This window comes from Medicago truncatula, chromosome 5 (assembly GCF_003473485.1).
Source record: "Medicago truncatula cultivar Jemalong A17 chromosome 5, MtrunA17r5.0-ANR, whole genome shotgun sequence".
NCBI lineage: Eukaryota > Viridiplantae > Streptophyta > Magnoliopsida > Fabales > Fabaceae > Medicago > Medicago truncatula.
In genome coordinates, this window is record NC_053046.1 from 12,285,878 (window position 1) to 12,304,847 (window position 18,970).

At 31.0% G+C, this 18,970-nt stretch overlaps 1 protein-coding gene across 1 annotated transcript; it reads left to right on the forward strand.

Annotated features, from left to right (window-relative positions):
* Positions 1-829: 829 nt before the first annotated feature.
* LOC11430972 (uncharacterized protein At1g32220, chloroplastic) lies at positions 830-5,387 on the forward strand. The gene is made up of 7 exons (XM_003612757.4): positions 830-1,072; positions 1,614-1,710; positions 2,048-2,136; positions 2,237-2,292; positions 3,388-3,534; positions 4,128-4,253; positions 4,831-5,387. The coding sequence occupies exons 1-7, from the start codon at positions 960-962 to the stop codon at positions 5,109-5,111; spliced, it is 909 nt and encodes a 302-aa protein (XP_003612805.1). The 5' UTR covers positions 830-959; the 3' UTR covers positions 5,112-5,387.
* The last annotated feature ends 13,583 nt before the right edge of the window (positions 5,388-18,970 follow it).

The following is an 18,970-nucleotide window of genomic DNA, read 5'->3' on the forward strand; positions in this document are numbered from 1 at the left end:
CTCAGACATCTTTCAGATATAATTATAATGATTGGTGGAAAAATCCACTTCCTTGCATGGGTGTAATTCCCTATACTTTTTGGTGATCCTTTCTCAAGATTGGCACCATTAATTCGTGTACCTGCAAGTTAGTTTACCTTTTGCATGTCTTATGCTCGATAAATTAACCTTATTTATAATATATACATCTTAGTTTGTTGAAAAAAAAAAGTTTTGAAACACTAACAACATACATATATTTATACACTACAGTTCAAAAATATTTATATTTTCATGAGTGAAAATTATCATGTGTTTGATGCGTGTTTATTCTCCACTTCTAATATATTTATAAATTTTAAAACAAACAATAATATATAAACACAAAATCGCATATTAGTTATTAAAATATGAATTAATTTAATAAATAATCCTTATAAAATCAAGAATTTCGATTTTAATCCATAAAAAAATAGCAGCTTTTAGTCCCATTAACATTTTTATCACTAAAATGTTAAAAAGACCATGTTTTTAGAGGGATGATCATTTATTAATTAATATGAAATTATGATACATAGGACCATTTATGTATTTTTATTTTTTGAAGGACAATAAGACCATTTAGTTAACTAACCTTAAAAATTTTGTCAATTTTTTTTGTCAGATAGTTTAGTGGCTAAAATTCACCTTATAAGATAAATAAATGAGGTGTCTGGAATTCGAACCCAGCCGCTACATATAATAATACATTGTCCAGCCAACCGAGCTTATAGGACATTGTCAAAAAAAAATTTAATTAACCTTTAAAATATCACAAAAAATAAAATAAAATAAATAAAAGAAAATTTCACGTGGTGGATGTTTCAAACCGTCACTGTTTCCCCTGGTGGATGTTTCTTCTTCTTTCTCAAAATCGAAAATTCTGTATATAACCGCTTAATCATCTTCACAAGGTAAGTGCTTAAGCTCAGCTCAACAAAATGGCGTCGTTTTTGACTCTCCCTGCTGTTTCTCCTCGTCTCATTCCCACCGTTTTATCTCTCAAACGACCCTTCACTCACACTCCACCTACCTTGCATTTCAAAAATCACAGGTTTGTATTCTCAACTCCTTCTATCAAAAGTTCACAACTTTTTTCATTTCTCAATTCTGGGTTTCATTTATTTTTTAAAATTTTCTCTTAGTTTTCATGTTTTCTACTATTTTTCTACTGTTTAGAACATGTTACCATGAAATTTGTATTACTGAGGTTGTTAATTTGTTTTCTGATGATTGGTTATTGTTCATAATTATCAATTTTAGTTTTAGTGAGTGATGGATTGTTGCAAGATAATTTATTTGATTAATTTTTCATTTTTTGGATTTGGTTAGTGAAATAGTTTAAGTTGTTGTGTTTCATTATTGTTTGATTAATGTTTAAGCTAATCATTATTATACATTAAAAATTAAAATTCTACTTTTCCATTATGGTTGTTTTATGTTAATTAATCTGTAAACAGCAAATGAATGTGTTATAATTTGTTTCGTTAAGTTCTTCCAAACATTCTCATAAGTGTCCTCTTTGCAACGTGGGTCATCTAATCATCTATGTCGTGTGATGTGTCTTCTAATGGTTTGTGTATATTTTCCTGCAGATTTGCAGTTAGCTGCAGTTATGCAGGAGGAGGTGTTGGTAGTTTTGAATCGTCGACATCAACTATAGATGTTGTGGCTGATGTTAAAAGCGAAAAGGTATCCGCAGTTCTGTACACTTCCCATTTTTTCGATAATTTTGATACTTTTCATTTTTTGGCATTTTTCGTAAACACATTATTGCTTAAATCTGTCCCTTTGTAGTGTCAGTAATCCGTGGATCATGGGGAGAATGATCATACAAATGATAATGATAAAGAGGATACTGATACACATGCGGCTGGATGTTGAAAAACAAACTGAATTAATTTATAGGATTATGTAAAATGAATACATCAAGCTCATTATATAAAGCTTAGAAGAAAATTAACAAACTAACTAAAATCCTAACTAACTAACTAAATTGTAACACAATTTCTGTATTTCTAATATGTAGATTGTTGTCTTGGGAGGCAATGGGTTTGTTGGTTCTGCTATATGCAAGGCAGCAGTATCCAAGGGCATAGAAGTCATTAGCTTGAACAGGTTTGAGACACATCAACCTAATTCACTACATATCCCCGTCTATTCGTCTCTTCCACGCTTCTTTAGTTTTTGTGTATTCACCTGAGATTTTGTTTAACAGGTCAGGACGTCCTACTTACTCAGATTCATGGATAGATCAGGTTACTTGGATTTCAGGCATGTTAACTTAACCTAATATACTAAACATCTCTAGGTCTATGGTGCACAAATAAGATAGTGTTGCCGAGTTAAAAAAAGTTTGATAATATTGTACCATGCCCAAGTTTGTTTTCCACTATTGGATCATTAAATCCCATCGTATCTCACTTGATCCAATGGTGTAACTCATTGATGTAATGGTGGAAACAAATTTATGTGTGGTACAACATTTATCTCACTTGTACATCATAGAACTAGCCACTAAACATGTACATGTTTTTTTTCCTTTTCTTTCTTGTAATTGGTTAAGGGCATTAGAAACACCTGCAACTTTGTGTGGAACTACATGTTAGATGGGGAAGAGCCAATAAAAAAGTAAAATAGGTGTTGTACAGACTAGTGGTCACACAAGACAATATAGGAATAAGAATATAATTATTAAAGAAAAATTTTGTGGTGGCTCCTATTGTAGAAAAGAGTAGAACCTTGTTTAAGGGTGTTTAAACATGTGTGGAAAAGACTCATAGGACTACCGATAAGAAGGTTTGACTGGATGATGGATAGTGCAATCTTCAAATGTAGAGGGCTATGAAGCACGGATACAAAACAAACATGAGACTAACACCTCGACACCAGTAATAATTTGAGACAATGAAATTATTGAATGTAACCACATATTTCAGTGTCTTTTTGGTGTTGGACACCGCACACGTCTTCCATCTGAAGTGTTGGTACTACATAGGTAGAGGGAGACAAAAAATCTACGGGCCAAACCATTAAGAAAATTTGAGTTAAATGATCAATCTTTGAGCTTAATACATACAGGGAATAAAGACATTGTCTGACCCACATAGGGTGTGATACAGCTTGGTTACTGCTGTATCTTATGGTCAAGATATACAGACCAAGTACGGTCTTATAAATAAGGTCCCATTGTTCTCTCTAACCAGATATTCTAGCTGATTTGTGAGCGTATAAACATCATAACAATATCGGCAAATTATAAGATAGATAAATATAATTGGTTCTGGGCTTCTGGAATCTAAGTTATCATTTATGTGATCTCACTATCTTTTTTCTGGAGAGTATTTCATTGTTGTGCCTAATATGCAGGAGATGTTTTTTATGTAAACTGGGACGAAGTACTTCCTGGAGCTACTGCAGTAGTCTCAACCCTTGGAGGTTTTGGTAGCGAGGAACAAATGAGTAAGATTAACGGCGAGGCTAATGTTGTGGCTGTAAATGCTGCAAACGAATACGGTGAGCCATCTCATTGAGCATTATTTTGCAGTTAAATTATTCACTTGCAATTATCTTTTACCTTTCATGTTTGACTATATTATTGTAGCCCTAAACTTTCATGCATACCCTTCCATAAAACAAGACTTAAGATTTTGAAAGTGTTGTTATCTGCTGTTTACAAGGCAAGTTCATTCTAATTTCCATCAACTGTCATATTATATATAAGCAGGTATAGCTTGATTTGAAGTTGAAATGCATAGAATTGTGTGATAGTATCATTAGATCAAGTTGAATGTTTACAGATATGGAGATGGATAAGTGAAATAAATTATACATAACCACTTATATGATAAGCACTTAAGCTAGAATCACTTAATTAAGTTGTTTATCCAAACATAGCCTTAGCAGTTAGCACCTCAAATGATTCTTTACATTTTTGTTGGCTGGTTTGTGTATATACACACAAAAATGGTTTGATGCTTATGGTTATGTGAAGTACGTTATTTTTGGGATATTCTTTTGCGATGATGCTTTAAATTTTTTTATGGAATCGGAGATTAATAACCAGATATGCTATTCACGTCTCACGCAGCTGTTCTTTTGCCTTGCAGGAATTCCCAAATTCATATTGATCTCAGTTCATGACTATAATTTACCATCGTTTTTACTTTCTTCGGGGTACTTCACAGGAAAGAGAAAAGCAGAATCTGAGGTTCTATCCAAATTCCCTAGTTCAGGTCACTATTCTATGCCTTTCATGAACTTGAATCTAAATTGGTTTTCGAGTCTGATAAACAAAGACCTGGGGTTCTAAACTCAAGTACTCTAAACTCCAAATACCACTGTTCTGAAAGTGAGTCAATTGCTGAAATGATTATTTTTAGACTAGTAGAGCTAAAGCTGTATGAGGATCCAGGAACAGGATTTGTGGAAGATGAATATCATGCTTTTAGGGCCTGTTTGCATTAACTTATTTGAGACTATCTACTGGTATGAGCATTTGTGAGATTATTTGAGAGAGCTTATGGAAAAAACTTATGACATGAACATTAGTTGTTTTCAGCTTACTTCCATAAGCTCTCCAAGATAGCTTATGAAAACAATTTGACTCTATTTTATCTTTTGTTATACAAATAGCATTAACTTATAAAGAAAGCACTTATATGATATTGATAAGTGCCTATGCAATAAACGCTTAATTAAGCTTTTATCCAAACAGAGCATTGAAGGATATAAAGCTAATACAGTTTATATTATGCTTTTTTAATTGACTTTCATTCTCGACAATTCACTGAAAAATCCCAACATCTTCAGGTATTGTCTTAAGACCAGGCTTCATATATGGGAAAAGGAGAGTGGATGGTTTTGAGATTCCCTTGGATTTAGTAGGGGAGCCAGCTGAAAGAATTCTAAAATCAGTAGAGAACTTCACAAAACCATTAAGCGCGCTACCTGCTTCTGATCTACTTTTGGCTCCACCTGTTAGTGTTGATGATGTTGCATTGGCGGTTATCAATGGTGTTACAGATGATGACTTCTTTGGTGTTTTTACAATTGATCAGATCAAGGAAGCTGCTGATAAGGTAAGGGTATAATCCACGTACATGTCTGGTGTCATACTAGGTAAAGTAGACCAAAGTCTGCAATTGCAAATAGTACAAAGGGAGTGAAAAATATGAGGTTATTTTTTTCCTTGTTGAATCTTTAGTTTATTACTCAGCAGTATTTGAAGTTCCTCTTATCTTAGGGGAACAATGACTGCGAGGGGGAAATTATGTTAAAATATATTAAATTAAATAACCGATGTCTATATCTTTTTTCTGCCATACAAGTGTTATTAGTTAATATTGTTTATGATTATGGTTATTAAAGGCCAATTCTTGATTTGTGAATACAAGCTATACTGTAACCAATATTTGACTTGCATGCTGCATGTGATCTACACAAGGAGTTGATAGGAGTACCTGGTATAATGCACTATCAATAGTCTAAAAGCAAAAACAAAAAGTTTAGCATTCTGTCGAAGAAAAAGCCAAAAGTTTAGCATATTCCGTGTAGCCAAAAAGAGAGGCGCACACTATGTGGCTCTTTTCGATATTAGCTCGCCATATATTTCAGTCTGAAGCACGACAACACTGACACAGTCACACGGACACGTCAAAACTGGTAAACAAGTTTAAAGATAAATTAATTGAACGTAATCAGATTTGTAGGTGTTGTTTCGAACGGGTATTGACATGTGTTAGACAACAGATACATCTTCATCAAAAGTATCAGTGCTATGTACTGAGATGATTATATGTAGATGATTATGAGCTATGACTACCAATAAGATGTAGATGATTATGAGCTATGACTACCAATAAGAATAACCAGTAAATAATGCGGTTAAAATATATAAATGCGCCACACAATCCAATCCAGTTGAAATTTATTGGAATGCATAAGAATTTAGTACTAAGAATTTAAAACAGAAACTTGTTATTAAGCTGGGACCTCACTCTAGTCTATTCTCACCCTTAATTTGACTTGCCCAGTCACACACTAATTCACTCTCTTCCTTTTTTGGAGCCTGTTCTGGTTAGTAAGATTAGTAAACTTGGTTAGGAGGTTAGTTAGACCAATTAGTTCAATAAATATGAACACTGATTGTATCATTTCACTACCTTTTAATCAATCAATATGTTTTCAGAGCAAAAAATATCATAGGGTCGGAGTAATGAAAAGTATATGATACTACTCGAAAAGTATATGATACTGGAGAGACGAATTATTTGAAAATTTTCAACAAAAAGATAAATTCCGTTTAAAGAGCAGCGGGATGAAACGACGCTAATACTAAGTTTAAGAAATTCGTCTCTGCAGTAGTACCCCTAGAGGATACCCAATTTTTTTCGAAAACTTAATCTAGTATGCTAGTATCACACACATGTTGACTGCACTAAATAGCAGACTTGTGAACTTCAGAAGTCACTTTCATGAAATTGAATAACTCTTTTCGTAAGTTAACATTCTTTTTCAACCAAACAATGTTAATGATTTTTTCTTTATCTATACTAGAACAAATTTGATAACATTGGTGCAGTCTCCCATTTAGAGGCAACCAAGATCGAGAGTTTGCTTGTGCATAATAATCCTTGGAAGGAAAAGAAAACTAACCACAAGGTGAAAAAACTAAGATGAGGATACCATAGGTATATTATTGAAGAGGGTGAAAGCAAGTGAAAACAAACCACCATCAACATTAAAAAAGTTGTTGACAGGAATGAGCTAAGCTATAAAAAAAATGGACAAAACTCATGTGATTCTTCACATAAAATCCACATTTTATGGTTATAACAAACTTCAAAAATATTATGGATTGAAAAATCATTGGTGGTTATGAGTATTTTATGTGCTCTCATAACCATTTCACAAATTTTACCATCTTCATAAGGAATCAACATTTTATGACACTTCTTCGCGGTATAATCATTTCAAGGTTTACGAGTAATCGATGTGCACGAATATAAATCCTGTTAATTAAAACACGGACAACACAAACACATAACATTCGGATCCAAAATTTGGTGTGCAGACATCGAATAATCTAGACCATCAAAACACCAAAATTTGAAGCAGTTGCTGCATATTGGTGATTCCAACCATCATATTGATTAAGTTATGTCCAAAATCTTCAACCTTTTTTCCTCAAGTTCATAGTACTAAGCAATTAGTAGCTGATTATAATCATCAAAACCTTGTTCATAGGAATACCCATTATGTGCATTTTGAATTTCTTGATCATTTTGAATCAGTATTGGGAATACTAATTTTCTCTTCAGGAACCCTATTATAAAGCAATTAGATTTATGAAAATTATGCGGAAAAACAAAGAGCAGCACGATTAAAGGAATGAACAGAAAAAAAGTGAGATTGTGAAGAAAATGGAAGATGCCTTGTAAGAAGAGATGGTGTTGTCGAAGGTGTTGATGAGATACATCTTCTTCTTTCCCATTTTTGCAACCTCAACAGAGCATAGACCTAAACTAGTGTTGATTCCTTGGAAGAAGGACTAGAAGGAATGGAAGTGAAGACCACGGATGACAAAAAAATTTGCACTCGTGATATCTGCAGATAAAATCCGTCATGGCACAAGATGGATACCATAATAGATATTACAAAATAAACGATTTTTTATTTTTTTAAAATGTTATCCATGAATATTGAACAAAATGGGATGAATCGAACCGTAGAATGACCACGGACGACATGATCAAACCCGCTACCATATGGTTATCATGGCCTCTAATGAAGATTTAGTCGGACGGGAGTCGAAAACGTGATCATGGAGATTCAGTCGAAAAGAGTATGTGATCGTATGCTATTAATCAAGAACAAATAACAACAAATTGTATTTTTGAAAACAATTTATTATTTATTTAGTATAAATAAAATTATACCACACTAACCAGAACATTACGCTCTATGTTATGCTCAATAATATTTGTTATGCTCAATAATATTTGTTGACATTGGGTTTTGCAATAGAAATAGGTCTCAATAATCCACTAAGGGTTGAAAACTCCGATCGGGTGAAGAAATTGGCCGCCGTCGCCGACGTCCAACATAACTCGGGTGAAGCTAGAGTTAATGGCGGTAAAGGAAGAGTGGACGATGATTACGTTGAGTTAATGGTGACGGGATCCACGACGGTGACTCTGACCGATTAAAATGATAGACAACGACCGATAAGATGATTTAACATTTTCCTCCTTTGTTTTCTCTCTCTCTCTCGATAACACCTTCGTCTTCCTTTCTTTCATTTAAGTGTAGTTCTTTATGTTATAAAATATCAATATTGTGTCATTTTTTTATGGGATTTTTCAATGAAATATGAGTTTCTATGTTTATACGATGAAAATTGAGTTTGTTTATGAATTGGACGATTTTTTTATAAGTGGTTTTTATGATTTTTTTATTTTGTCTTAATAAAAAAAAGATAACTATGTTGACATTTTATAATATAAATGATTAAATCAGAAGAAAAAAAATGATTTGATTATTACATAAAAGATTAAATCAGGAGAAAAAATAGAGGATGAAAGTGTTAGTTAAGTTAAGAGATAAATTGTGTAATTTTTTTTATGTCAAAAAAGAAATCAATGCTTTTTTTTTTTTTTTTTTTTTCTCAGTAAAACTCAAGAAATATAATAGTTTTTTCGTTTTGTTCAAGAACGATTTTAGTATTTTTGTACTTTAATCAAAATATACAAAATTATGAGTTTAAAATCAGTAGGAACGTTCTTTAAAAAAAAAAAAATCAGCAGGAACGTGAACAAGGATAAAGTTTTGAGGCAAAAAAAATAATTAAGCTTTTTTTTTTCTAGGCAAAAAATAGTTAAACTTGATTTATTATTAGTGTATTTTTCGTGTGTTATCCGGGTTTTATACATAATATTAATGTGTGTTTTATGTATAATATTATTTTTTCCCTAAAAGAAAATGTATAATATTTATTTCCCCATAAAAAAGTATAATGTTTATTAAAAATCCATATAACTCAGGAGTTATACAAAAAGATTACTCATATTATCACCTGTATTTTATTGAATAAAATATCAATAATTGCCTAAATTATAAAATAAATAAATTCTAGTTTTTTTCAACGAAAAATAAATCGTAGTTATCTAAATTGAAAACATTATCAATAATATTAGTGTTTGTGTTATATGTATAATATTATTTTTTTGACAAAATATGTATAATATTTATTGAAAATCTATATAATTTAACAGTAATAAAAGAAAAAGATTGTTTATATTATAACATGTAAAAAAAAAATTGACAGGAATAACACTTAATTTTATAGCGATGATATAACCCGTAATTTTATAAATAAATTGTTAAAATACCTAAAATATGTATATAAATGGGGTCTCACAAATAGACAGTAAGATTGGACCCCTCAAATTAATTGCTCATTGAACCAGATATCAAGCTTAAAAAAAAACTACTTAAAATATAGAGTAAGTTACCCTCCCATCTCCCATCTCCTAAGAGATCCTTAAATTACACTACTCTACCCTTTTATGTCAAGATATGTATTTCCCATCCCTCTTCCCTCTTATGTCAAAATATACACTTCACTTCCATCTTAAGGGAGAGAATTATAATCCAGACATCTCTTGGGGGAGGGGAGTATAATTTATTTTAGGTTTTTACTTTCAAAATAAGGGAGTGTATATTATTACATAAGACGGGAGAAAAGTGTAATTTACTCTAAAAAATAAAATAAATAAATCTTAGTTATCTAAGCTGAAAAATTATCAAGAGTGCGTGTTTGGATGAAAATAATGAACACATGTAGGCAAACAAAATTATTTCCTTTATAAATATATGAAATTGATTAAAATAAATAATTTAATCAAATAATCATCTAAAATTTTCTCTACCAATTTAATAATTAAAAAATGAATGAATTGTCTATTAAATTTGATAAGATCTATGCTAAATGAAATATATTTTAAAAGGAAATTTAATGAAGGATAAAATTGAGAAACAAATAAATAGTTTAAAATAATAATAAAACTCATGTGAATTTCTTTATGTATTTTTCATAGGGTAGTGATACATAAATCACCTTAGGTGGCATATACCACTTGTACATCCACATATAATTGTGACATGTGTCCATGTGGTCCCTACACGCACAAGAAACTCATCTTTTGTGTCTCTCAAACACTATCACATGGAAGTGGTACAATGTGTGTATAGAGAAAAGGGTGTTCATGAAACATTATCCTTTTTCATATGATTCATAGCTAAAAATACACATGAGTAGTTTATTTAGGAACCATATGAAAAGCATCTAAGAAAATGTACCTAAGTGATTTTAATTGTGTGAATAAACCATACAAAAAGCTTTCTTAAATGTTTTTCATGTGGTACTTCACATAAAATACTCACAACTACCTATGATTTCTCAAATTCACAAATTTTTCAAAGTTCGTTATAAGTTATAACCACAAAAATTGAATTTTAATTGTGTGTAAAACCATTTGAAAAGAATGTAATCAAGTTATTTTGTAGTTTTTTTTAATAAGTTAAAATGGATTATAAAGAACAGTAAACATCTGAGTTCTCTAACACAAGATGTGCTGAGAGAAAACCAGAGAGAAAAAGTATTAAGTTACATCAAAAGTCGAAAAGAAAAAAAAACAAGAAACTAGAACAAGGAGCAAAAACAAAAGAGAGTTCTAACATGATGCCCAAACAAACTAAAGAGTTAAGCCATTAAAAATGATAGGAGGTTAGTTAGATCAACTAGTTCTATAAATATGAATACTAATTGTATGATTTCAATATCTTTTAATCAATCAATATGTTTTTGGAGCAAATAAATCATAGGGTCGAAGTAATGAAAAGTATATGATATTGGAGAGACGAATTATTTGAAAATTTTCAACAAAAAATAAATTCAGATTATTTTATCAAAGAACAGTTGGATGAAAAGACACTAATACTAGTTCAAAATATAAATTAAGTACTTTAAATTAATGGAAACATACGTAGAAGTAATGATATCTCTGCAAACAATTTATAATGATAATTAAGACGTGCAATTTGTGTAGAGATGTTTATACTATATGAAACATTGATTTTTTAATTAAAATATTGTTAATGTGTTAGTATAGTACATGTCCATAATAAACAATTAAATAATATTTAAAAAAAAATAAAAACTAAACTTATCGAATCAAATTATTTTGTAGTTTTTTTAATAAAAAATGGATTATATTGAACTTTAAACACATGAGTTATTTATCATAAGATGTGCCAAGAGAAAATCAGGAAAGAAAGTATTAAGTTACATCAAATTATGTTCGAAAAAACAAGAAGCTAAAATAAGGAGCAAAAGCAAAGAGAGTTACAACATAAACTCCAAAGAAGCGAAAGAGTTAAGCCATCAAGAATGATAGGAGGTTAGTTAGACCAATTAAAAGATTATGAAACTAATTGTATCATTTCACTATCAATCAATATGTTTTCTATGCAAAAAAGACCATAGGGTCGGAGTAATGAAAAGTATATGATACTACTTGAAAAATATATGATATTGGAGGGACGGATTATTTGAAAATTTTCAACAAAAAGATAAATTCCGTTTAATTAATTGTAGAGCATTTGGATGAAACGACAGTGATACTAAGTTCAAGAAATTCGTCTAGTATCACACAAATAGAATAACTTAATCTAGTATGCTAGTATCACACACATGTTGACTGCACTAAATAGTAGACTTGTGAACTTCAGAAGTCACTTTCATGAAATTGAATAACTCTTTTCGTTGGTTAAATGAACTCTTTTCGTAAGTTAACATTCTTTTTCAACCAAAGAATGTTGATGATTTTTTCTTTATCTGTACTAGAATGAATTTGATAACATTGGTACAGTCTTCTATTTAGAGGCAACCAAGATCGAGAGTTTGCTTGTGCAAATAATGGGTTAAAATTAAAATCCATTTGACGAAAATTCCACAAGCAAATGATCATCGATTTTTTCATAATAACAAACTACGTAACTGTAGTAAAAGGAAAATAATAATAATCCTTCTAAGGAAAAGAAAACTAACCACAAAGGTGAAAAAACTAAGATGAAGATGCCATAAGTATGGGTGATTTTAATTTGCTGTGAAGACAACGGAAAATAAAGGCTTAAATATGTAAATCTTTCATGTAATTTGACGTGGTGTTGGTTTTTGTCCTTGTATCTTTTTTTTTTCTTTCTAAAACAACCCCCCGTGAGTTAATGACTTTCTGCTTTTTGTCCCTCCCATCAAACTCTTACAAAAACATCTTGATGGCTAACGGCGTGTGACGTGGCGGGTGCTGACTTGCCCAAACACGCTTATGTGTAGGCATGGCAATGGGGCAGGGTGCGGACGGGTTTTGTCTTCCCCATCCCCATCCTCTACTCCCATATACTTATTTGTTGCCCTACCCATATCCACCGGGGATGAGAAATTGAATCCCATCCCCGTCCCCAATGGGTTCAGGTATTCCCACCACATTCCCGTCCCCGTAGTGAATCCTTTTTTTTTTAATAAAAAAAGAGTTTTCTTTAAGCTTCAATGGTAATATTGTAATGCATTATCCAACAATTTGCGCTCATTTTAACATTTCTTACTAAATAATTCGTTTACTCCTTTAACTATCAATGAAAGTTCTTATATCATGACAATTATCAAACCAAATAATATGGCATATCATTATCAATCCCCTCAACAAAAAATAAACATACCTTTCTACATTCAGGTAGGGTTTGGGTATGGGTTCAGAGTGGGTACATATATCTCTGTTACCCGTCCGGTACCCGTATTTTGAAATCGTGAAAAATCCAAGCCCATACCCGAACCTAGTCAAATCGGGGTTGGTTTGGGTGGGTACCCATGGGCATGAGTTTTGTTGCCATGCCTACTTATGTGGATTGACAGATGTTCCCTGACTAGAGTACATGGACCAAAACAAAAAACAAAAAGTTACAGTGGGATGAAATTAAAAACACATAAATAACAAAATTTGAAATTTAGGCAGCCTTCTAGATGATCCCTGACTATGTTATGGGGACCAAAACCAAAAATTTGAAAAGGCATTTTTGTAACGAAGTTTGGCAGGAGGGACCAAAAGCAAAAAAATATTTAACTTACAGGGGCTGTTTTAGAAGGAAAAAAAGGATACATCAACGAAAATTAAGAACACGTTAAATTACATGGACGATTTACATATTTAAGCCAAAAATAAATGTATATTTGATTGACAACATTAAAAGCAAGAGGGTGAAGGGGAAAGCAAGTGAAAACAAACCACCGTGTGCATCAAAAAAGTTGTTGACAAGAATGTACTAAGCTATAAAAAATTGGACAAAACTTAAGTGGTTCTTCACATAAAATCCACATTTTGTGGTTATAACAAACTTCAAAAATATTATGGATTCGAAAAATCATCCATAGTTATGAGTATTTTATTTGAAGAATCGCACCAAAAGCATCTAAAAAAATGCACTTGTTGTAATAAATTTTCACATGGATTCCACCAATATTAACAAAGAGAAATCAAACAAAAGCATGAAGTTACAAAATAAAAGCATGAAGTTTATGGCCGTTGCTGGCAGTCATCTTCAGCTACGTAGTTGCTACTACTACTGCTTTCGTCCTCTTCAATTGTCCCATGGACCATGGCTATATGTGTTTCCGGTTAGATCAGAATATTGTTTTTCTCTGGATTTTGCGAAGATGTAAAAATGTATATCAATTACCTAACTCTATAGAATATGGACCAGAACCCTTTCGCCACCACTTGAAGCATCTAGCATATAGCTCAACAAGATACCTGTTATCATCATTACTTCAATGATTATACAGAGGATACTATAGGATATGTATAGCTCAAAAATTGCAAGACCTAACGACTTTTGAAGAAGCAACTATTAAACTTTTTTAACTCTCACACAAGAAAGATCTAGTAGACTGATCAGTGCACATAATAGATCCAGGATCACATAAAGAATCCACAACATACAAACCTAAGAGAATATTTGAACTCTGAACACACAAGTGAAGCCATGAGGGTTTGACATGGATTTTAGTTCCAGAACAACAAAAGGTAGCTTTTGATGCAAACAAAACAATTCCAGCTTTTGACTAAGTTAGAAGTACTCATATAACCATAAATTTGGCCCTTTCATTTAAAGAAAAAATTGGTGCTTTCCTAAAATTATTTTATTTTGTTGCAGAAAAACGGCTTAGAGCATCAATCAGTCAATCTTAAGGGTAAAAACAACATTTCTGATCATGATGATGGCAACAATAAATTCAATATTAGAAGCATGGAAAAGAAATATTATCAATTAATTTAACAGCAACGAAGATGCTAATGTAGATGTCTCCTTTTACGTAGAAATGTTTGCCTCCAATTACATTAACATCTCCAAATATTACTATTCTAATGGTGGACAGCGCCCTCTCTGCTGCTCTCATTGCCATTTCATAAATTTTATCATCTTCACAGGCAATCAACATTTTATGACCCTTTTCTGCAGTATAATCATTACAAGGTTTACCAGGAATCGATGTGCATGAATATAAATCATATTGTCTAAAACACGAACAACACAAACACACAACATTAGAAGCAGTTGCTGAGTATTTGTAATTGGTGATTCCAACCATCTTATTGATTAATTTGGTCCAAAACCATCAACCTTTTCTTCTTGCGTTCATAGTACTAAACAACTAACTGATTATAATCATGAAAATCTTGTTCATAGCAATATCCATTATGTGTATTTCGAACTTCTTGCCCATTTTGATTCAGCATTGGGAATACTAATTCTTTCTTCAGCAACCCTATTATAAAGCAAATTAGATTTATGAAAAATTATGTGTAAAATCAAAGAACAGCACGATTAAAGGAAAGAACAGGAAAAGTGAGATTGCGAAGAGAATGGAAGATACCTTGTAAGAAAGATAGTGTTATCAGAGGCATTGATGAGAACTGAATTATCCCATACCTCTCCTGCTTTCCCCATTCTTGCAACCTCAACGGAGCATAGACCTTCTTCCTGAAACCCTTTAATACCTAAACCTTAGTAGTCATTGGTTGATTCCTTGGAAGAAGGGCAAGAAGGAATGGAAATGAAGACTCACCAGTCTATTCATTTTTTAAAATCGGCCAAATATTAGTATTCTAATATCTTCCACAAGATCAAACCGTAAAACTAACAAACCCCGCTTTATCAGAGTGAACAAAATCGACATGAACCAGCACCAGTAGAATAACCCATACAAAGCCTATGGTCATCATGGCCTCTGATAGAGATTCAGTCGGAGGGGAGTCAAAGACGTGATCAAATGCTATCTAAACTGACCAAGAGAACAATAAATAACAACCGATTGTATTTTTGAAAGCAAAGACAATATTATTAGTAATTTAGTAAATAAAATCATACCACAAAACAAAAGCAAGCGCTAAGCAACCCATGAGCACTTAGATTAGATGATACATGTCTTCTAGCTTAACCAAAGTCTGTAGTCTTAAGAGAGTTTGTTGCTCATTTAAGTTCCACAAGGCTCGTGAGATTAGTCTCCACAGCGTAACATAAATTCATTGGATTGTTAATTAATAAAAATAAGAATGAACAAATCAGCAATCAATATATTAGATTTTGACTCAACAAGCAAATACACAAAAGAGATAAGTCGTTACACATGATGATTTTCCATAATAGGAGATAACACACTATATATTTTGTTTACAATATATAAGACAGTCAACTTCCAATTTCTAGCTATGCAACAACGGCTTATATGAGATGGATGATGAGCGAGATGAAAAAAATTATAATGACGGCATAAAGTTAACAATGAAATAGTTTTTTGTTTTGTTTATAAGATCAGCGTGTTAAGAAATCACAACATGTATATCCAGATTTATAATTTTATAGTTTCAATAATTTTTGAGTGGATTTGCTAAGTAAAATTTGTATAAGACTCATGACTATACTCTAATTCTATTTGTCGACATCAATCTTGCAATACGGAGGCCGCGGCTCCGATGACCAATATGAAAAGTAGGGTTAAGTGTTACACCAGTAAATAAGTTATATAATAGGTTTAATGGCTCTTTCTTTCAAAAAAAAAAAAAAAAAAAGAGTAAGTAAGTTATATAATAGCTTTTTTTTTAATTATTTGGAAGGAGAGTATCAAATGGTGAAATCATTGAAAACGATAGAAATTACACATTCGTCTTTTAACTTAATTTCGATTAACATTTTTGTCCCCCTATCCTTAAAAAAACATTTTCGCCATTTTTTTTATTTTTCTTTCGATTTAATCATTTATGTTATAATCAAGTAACATTTTCGTCTTTATCTTTTTTTTACTTAATCTTTTATGTTATAAAACGTCAATAATATATAGTTTTTATGGAGATTTTTAAGCGAAATATGAGTTTCTATGTTTGTATGATAAAAAATTGGGTTTGTTCATGAGTTTGACGATTTTTTTATAAGTTAGTTTTATGATTTTTTTATTAAAAAAAAAAGTAGGACATTTTATAATATAAAAGATTAAATCGCAAAAAAATAAAATAACGGAAGTGTTACTTGATTATTACATAAGAAATTAAACCGGATAGAATGATTTTAATATTTTACTTAATCAAAAGATAAAAATTTATGAGTTTAAATTTAGCCTTAAAAAATATAGTAACAACGATTATTACATAAAAGTTTTTTTTGAGGGGCTTAGGCCCTCATTTTTATCAAATAAAAATTATAAAGTTTTTGAGGGATAACTTTGCTGTTCTTGTGATCTTAACCAACTTAAAAAATAAATCTCTGCATCAAAGGCAAATAAATATTTAAATTTGATTTATTACTAGTGTATTTTTTTGGTGGTGCTCGAATTATATATATATATATAGGGTGTATCAAATGAGAGGACTTTTATAGTGAGAGATGAGAGGCTTCAATAACAGCCCTTAGATTAATATTAACAGTCTGATGCAGTATAGTGTTAAAAATATTTATGGTATGCTCTCTCTTATTTCTCACAATTGAGACTGAGAATCCAGTTTCCACCGCCCTGTCCAATCCAATTCTCTTATCCCCCTTCATAAGATTAAAACTTCCACGGAGGTTAAATTCGTTAGATTACTAAACAATTTCGATTAAATTTCTTTTACAAAACTGCAGTTTTTTTTTTTTGTTTTTGACAATCAAACTGCAGTCATTAACAACATCTTTCTACTTTCTTACAACTGCAGTTTTCTATTATTCGTGTGAATTCCTTTGGTAACCGATTTATCTTCTTTCTTTGGAATCTAATGAATTTGTCCTTATTTTAATATGATTAACTCAATCTAATATTAAATTATTAAATCAACAGGATCTATTAACTCTTAATCTTGTGATGATTTGTTTTTATGATTTATTTTTAAGAATAAACATGGGCATCTTCAAGCTTTTTCCAAGAACTGAAAAAGTCAAAATTGGAAGGAAAAAGAAAACTACTACAGTAACACGAAAGAGAGAAGATGCAGAAGTATTCTCTGTTTATTTTATTTTACTTTTTATATTGATGAATCGAAAAGACGTAGGAGATGCCAGTGGAAGAAAACATAGGATGCAGTCATTAGAATTAAATGCCACGGTAGAGATAAATCCAAGGGTCATGATTGAAGCCTCTCATCTCTCACAATAAGAAATCCTCTCACTTGATACACCCTCTATATATATATATATATATATATATATATATATATATATATAATTTTTGTCAAAAATCCATATAGCTCAGGAGTTATAAATGAAAAAAGATCAATCATATTATGACCCGAAGTTTATTAAATAAACTTATTAACATCTGCCTAATGTATAACATAAATAAATTCTAATTTTTTTGACAAAAAAATAAATAAATTGTAGTTATCTAAATTGACAAAATTATCAATATTTTTTTTGGGTTAATTAAGTTTTGGTCCCTATAAATATTTGCAGTTTTGTTTTTAATCTCTATAAAAATAAATCACATTTTTTAGTCCCTGCAAAATTTTCCGTTGGTGTTTTTAGTCCCTATAAAAAAAATTCATCAACATTTTTAGTCCCTGTCAAAAATTTCCATCAACATTTTTGGTCCCTAAAATGCTTAAGAAAAATGTCATAGGGACTAAAAATTGTGATTTTATTTTGTAGGGTCTAAAAGCAAAACTGTGAATATTTATAGGGACTAAAAACTTAATTAACCCTTCTTTTTTTTACCAAGTAGCCTAGCGGCTAGAGAAATTCACCTTAAAGGTGAATAAATAGGATTCGAACCCCGACCCCTGCATATATTATGCATTATCTCATACCAAGTGAGCTAAGCTCACGGGAACAAATTATCAATAATATTAGTGTTTGTGTTATATATATATATATATATATATATATATATATATATATATATATATATATATAATATTGAAAATCTATATAGTTAAAAATAATAAAAGAAAAAAATTACTCATATTATAACTCGAACTTTTTTGTTTGTGGTGGTATGAGCCATAATTTGTTAAATAAACCATTAATATCTACCTAAAATATGGAATTAAATGGGGCCTCGCAAACGGACCGTGGAATTAGACCTCTCAGATTAGTTGATCATTGAATCAGATATCGAGTTTAAAAAAAAAAACTTAAAATATAAAATAAATAAATCCTAGTTATCCAAGTTACGTTGTAAAATTATCAAGAGTGTGTTTAGAATGAAAATAATGAGCACATGTAGGCAAAAAAAATTATTTCCCTATAAATATATGAAATTGATTGAAATAAAAATTTAATCAAATAATCACATAAAATTTTCTCTATCAATTTAATATTTAAAAAATGAACGAATTGTAAAAAAAAAATCTATTAAATTTGACAAAAT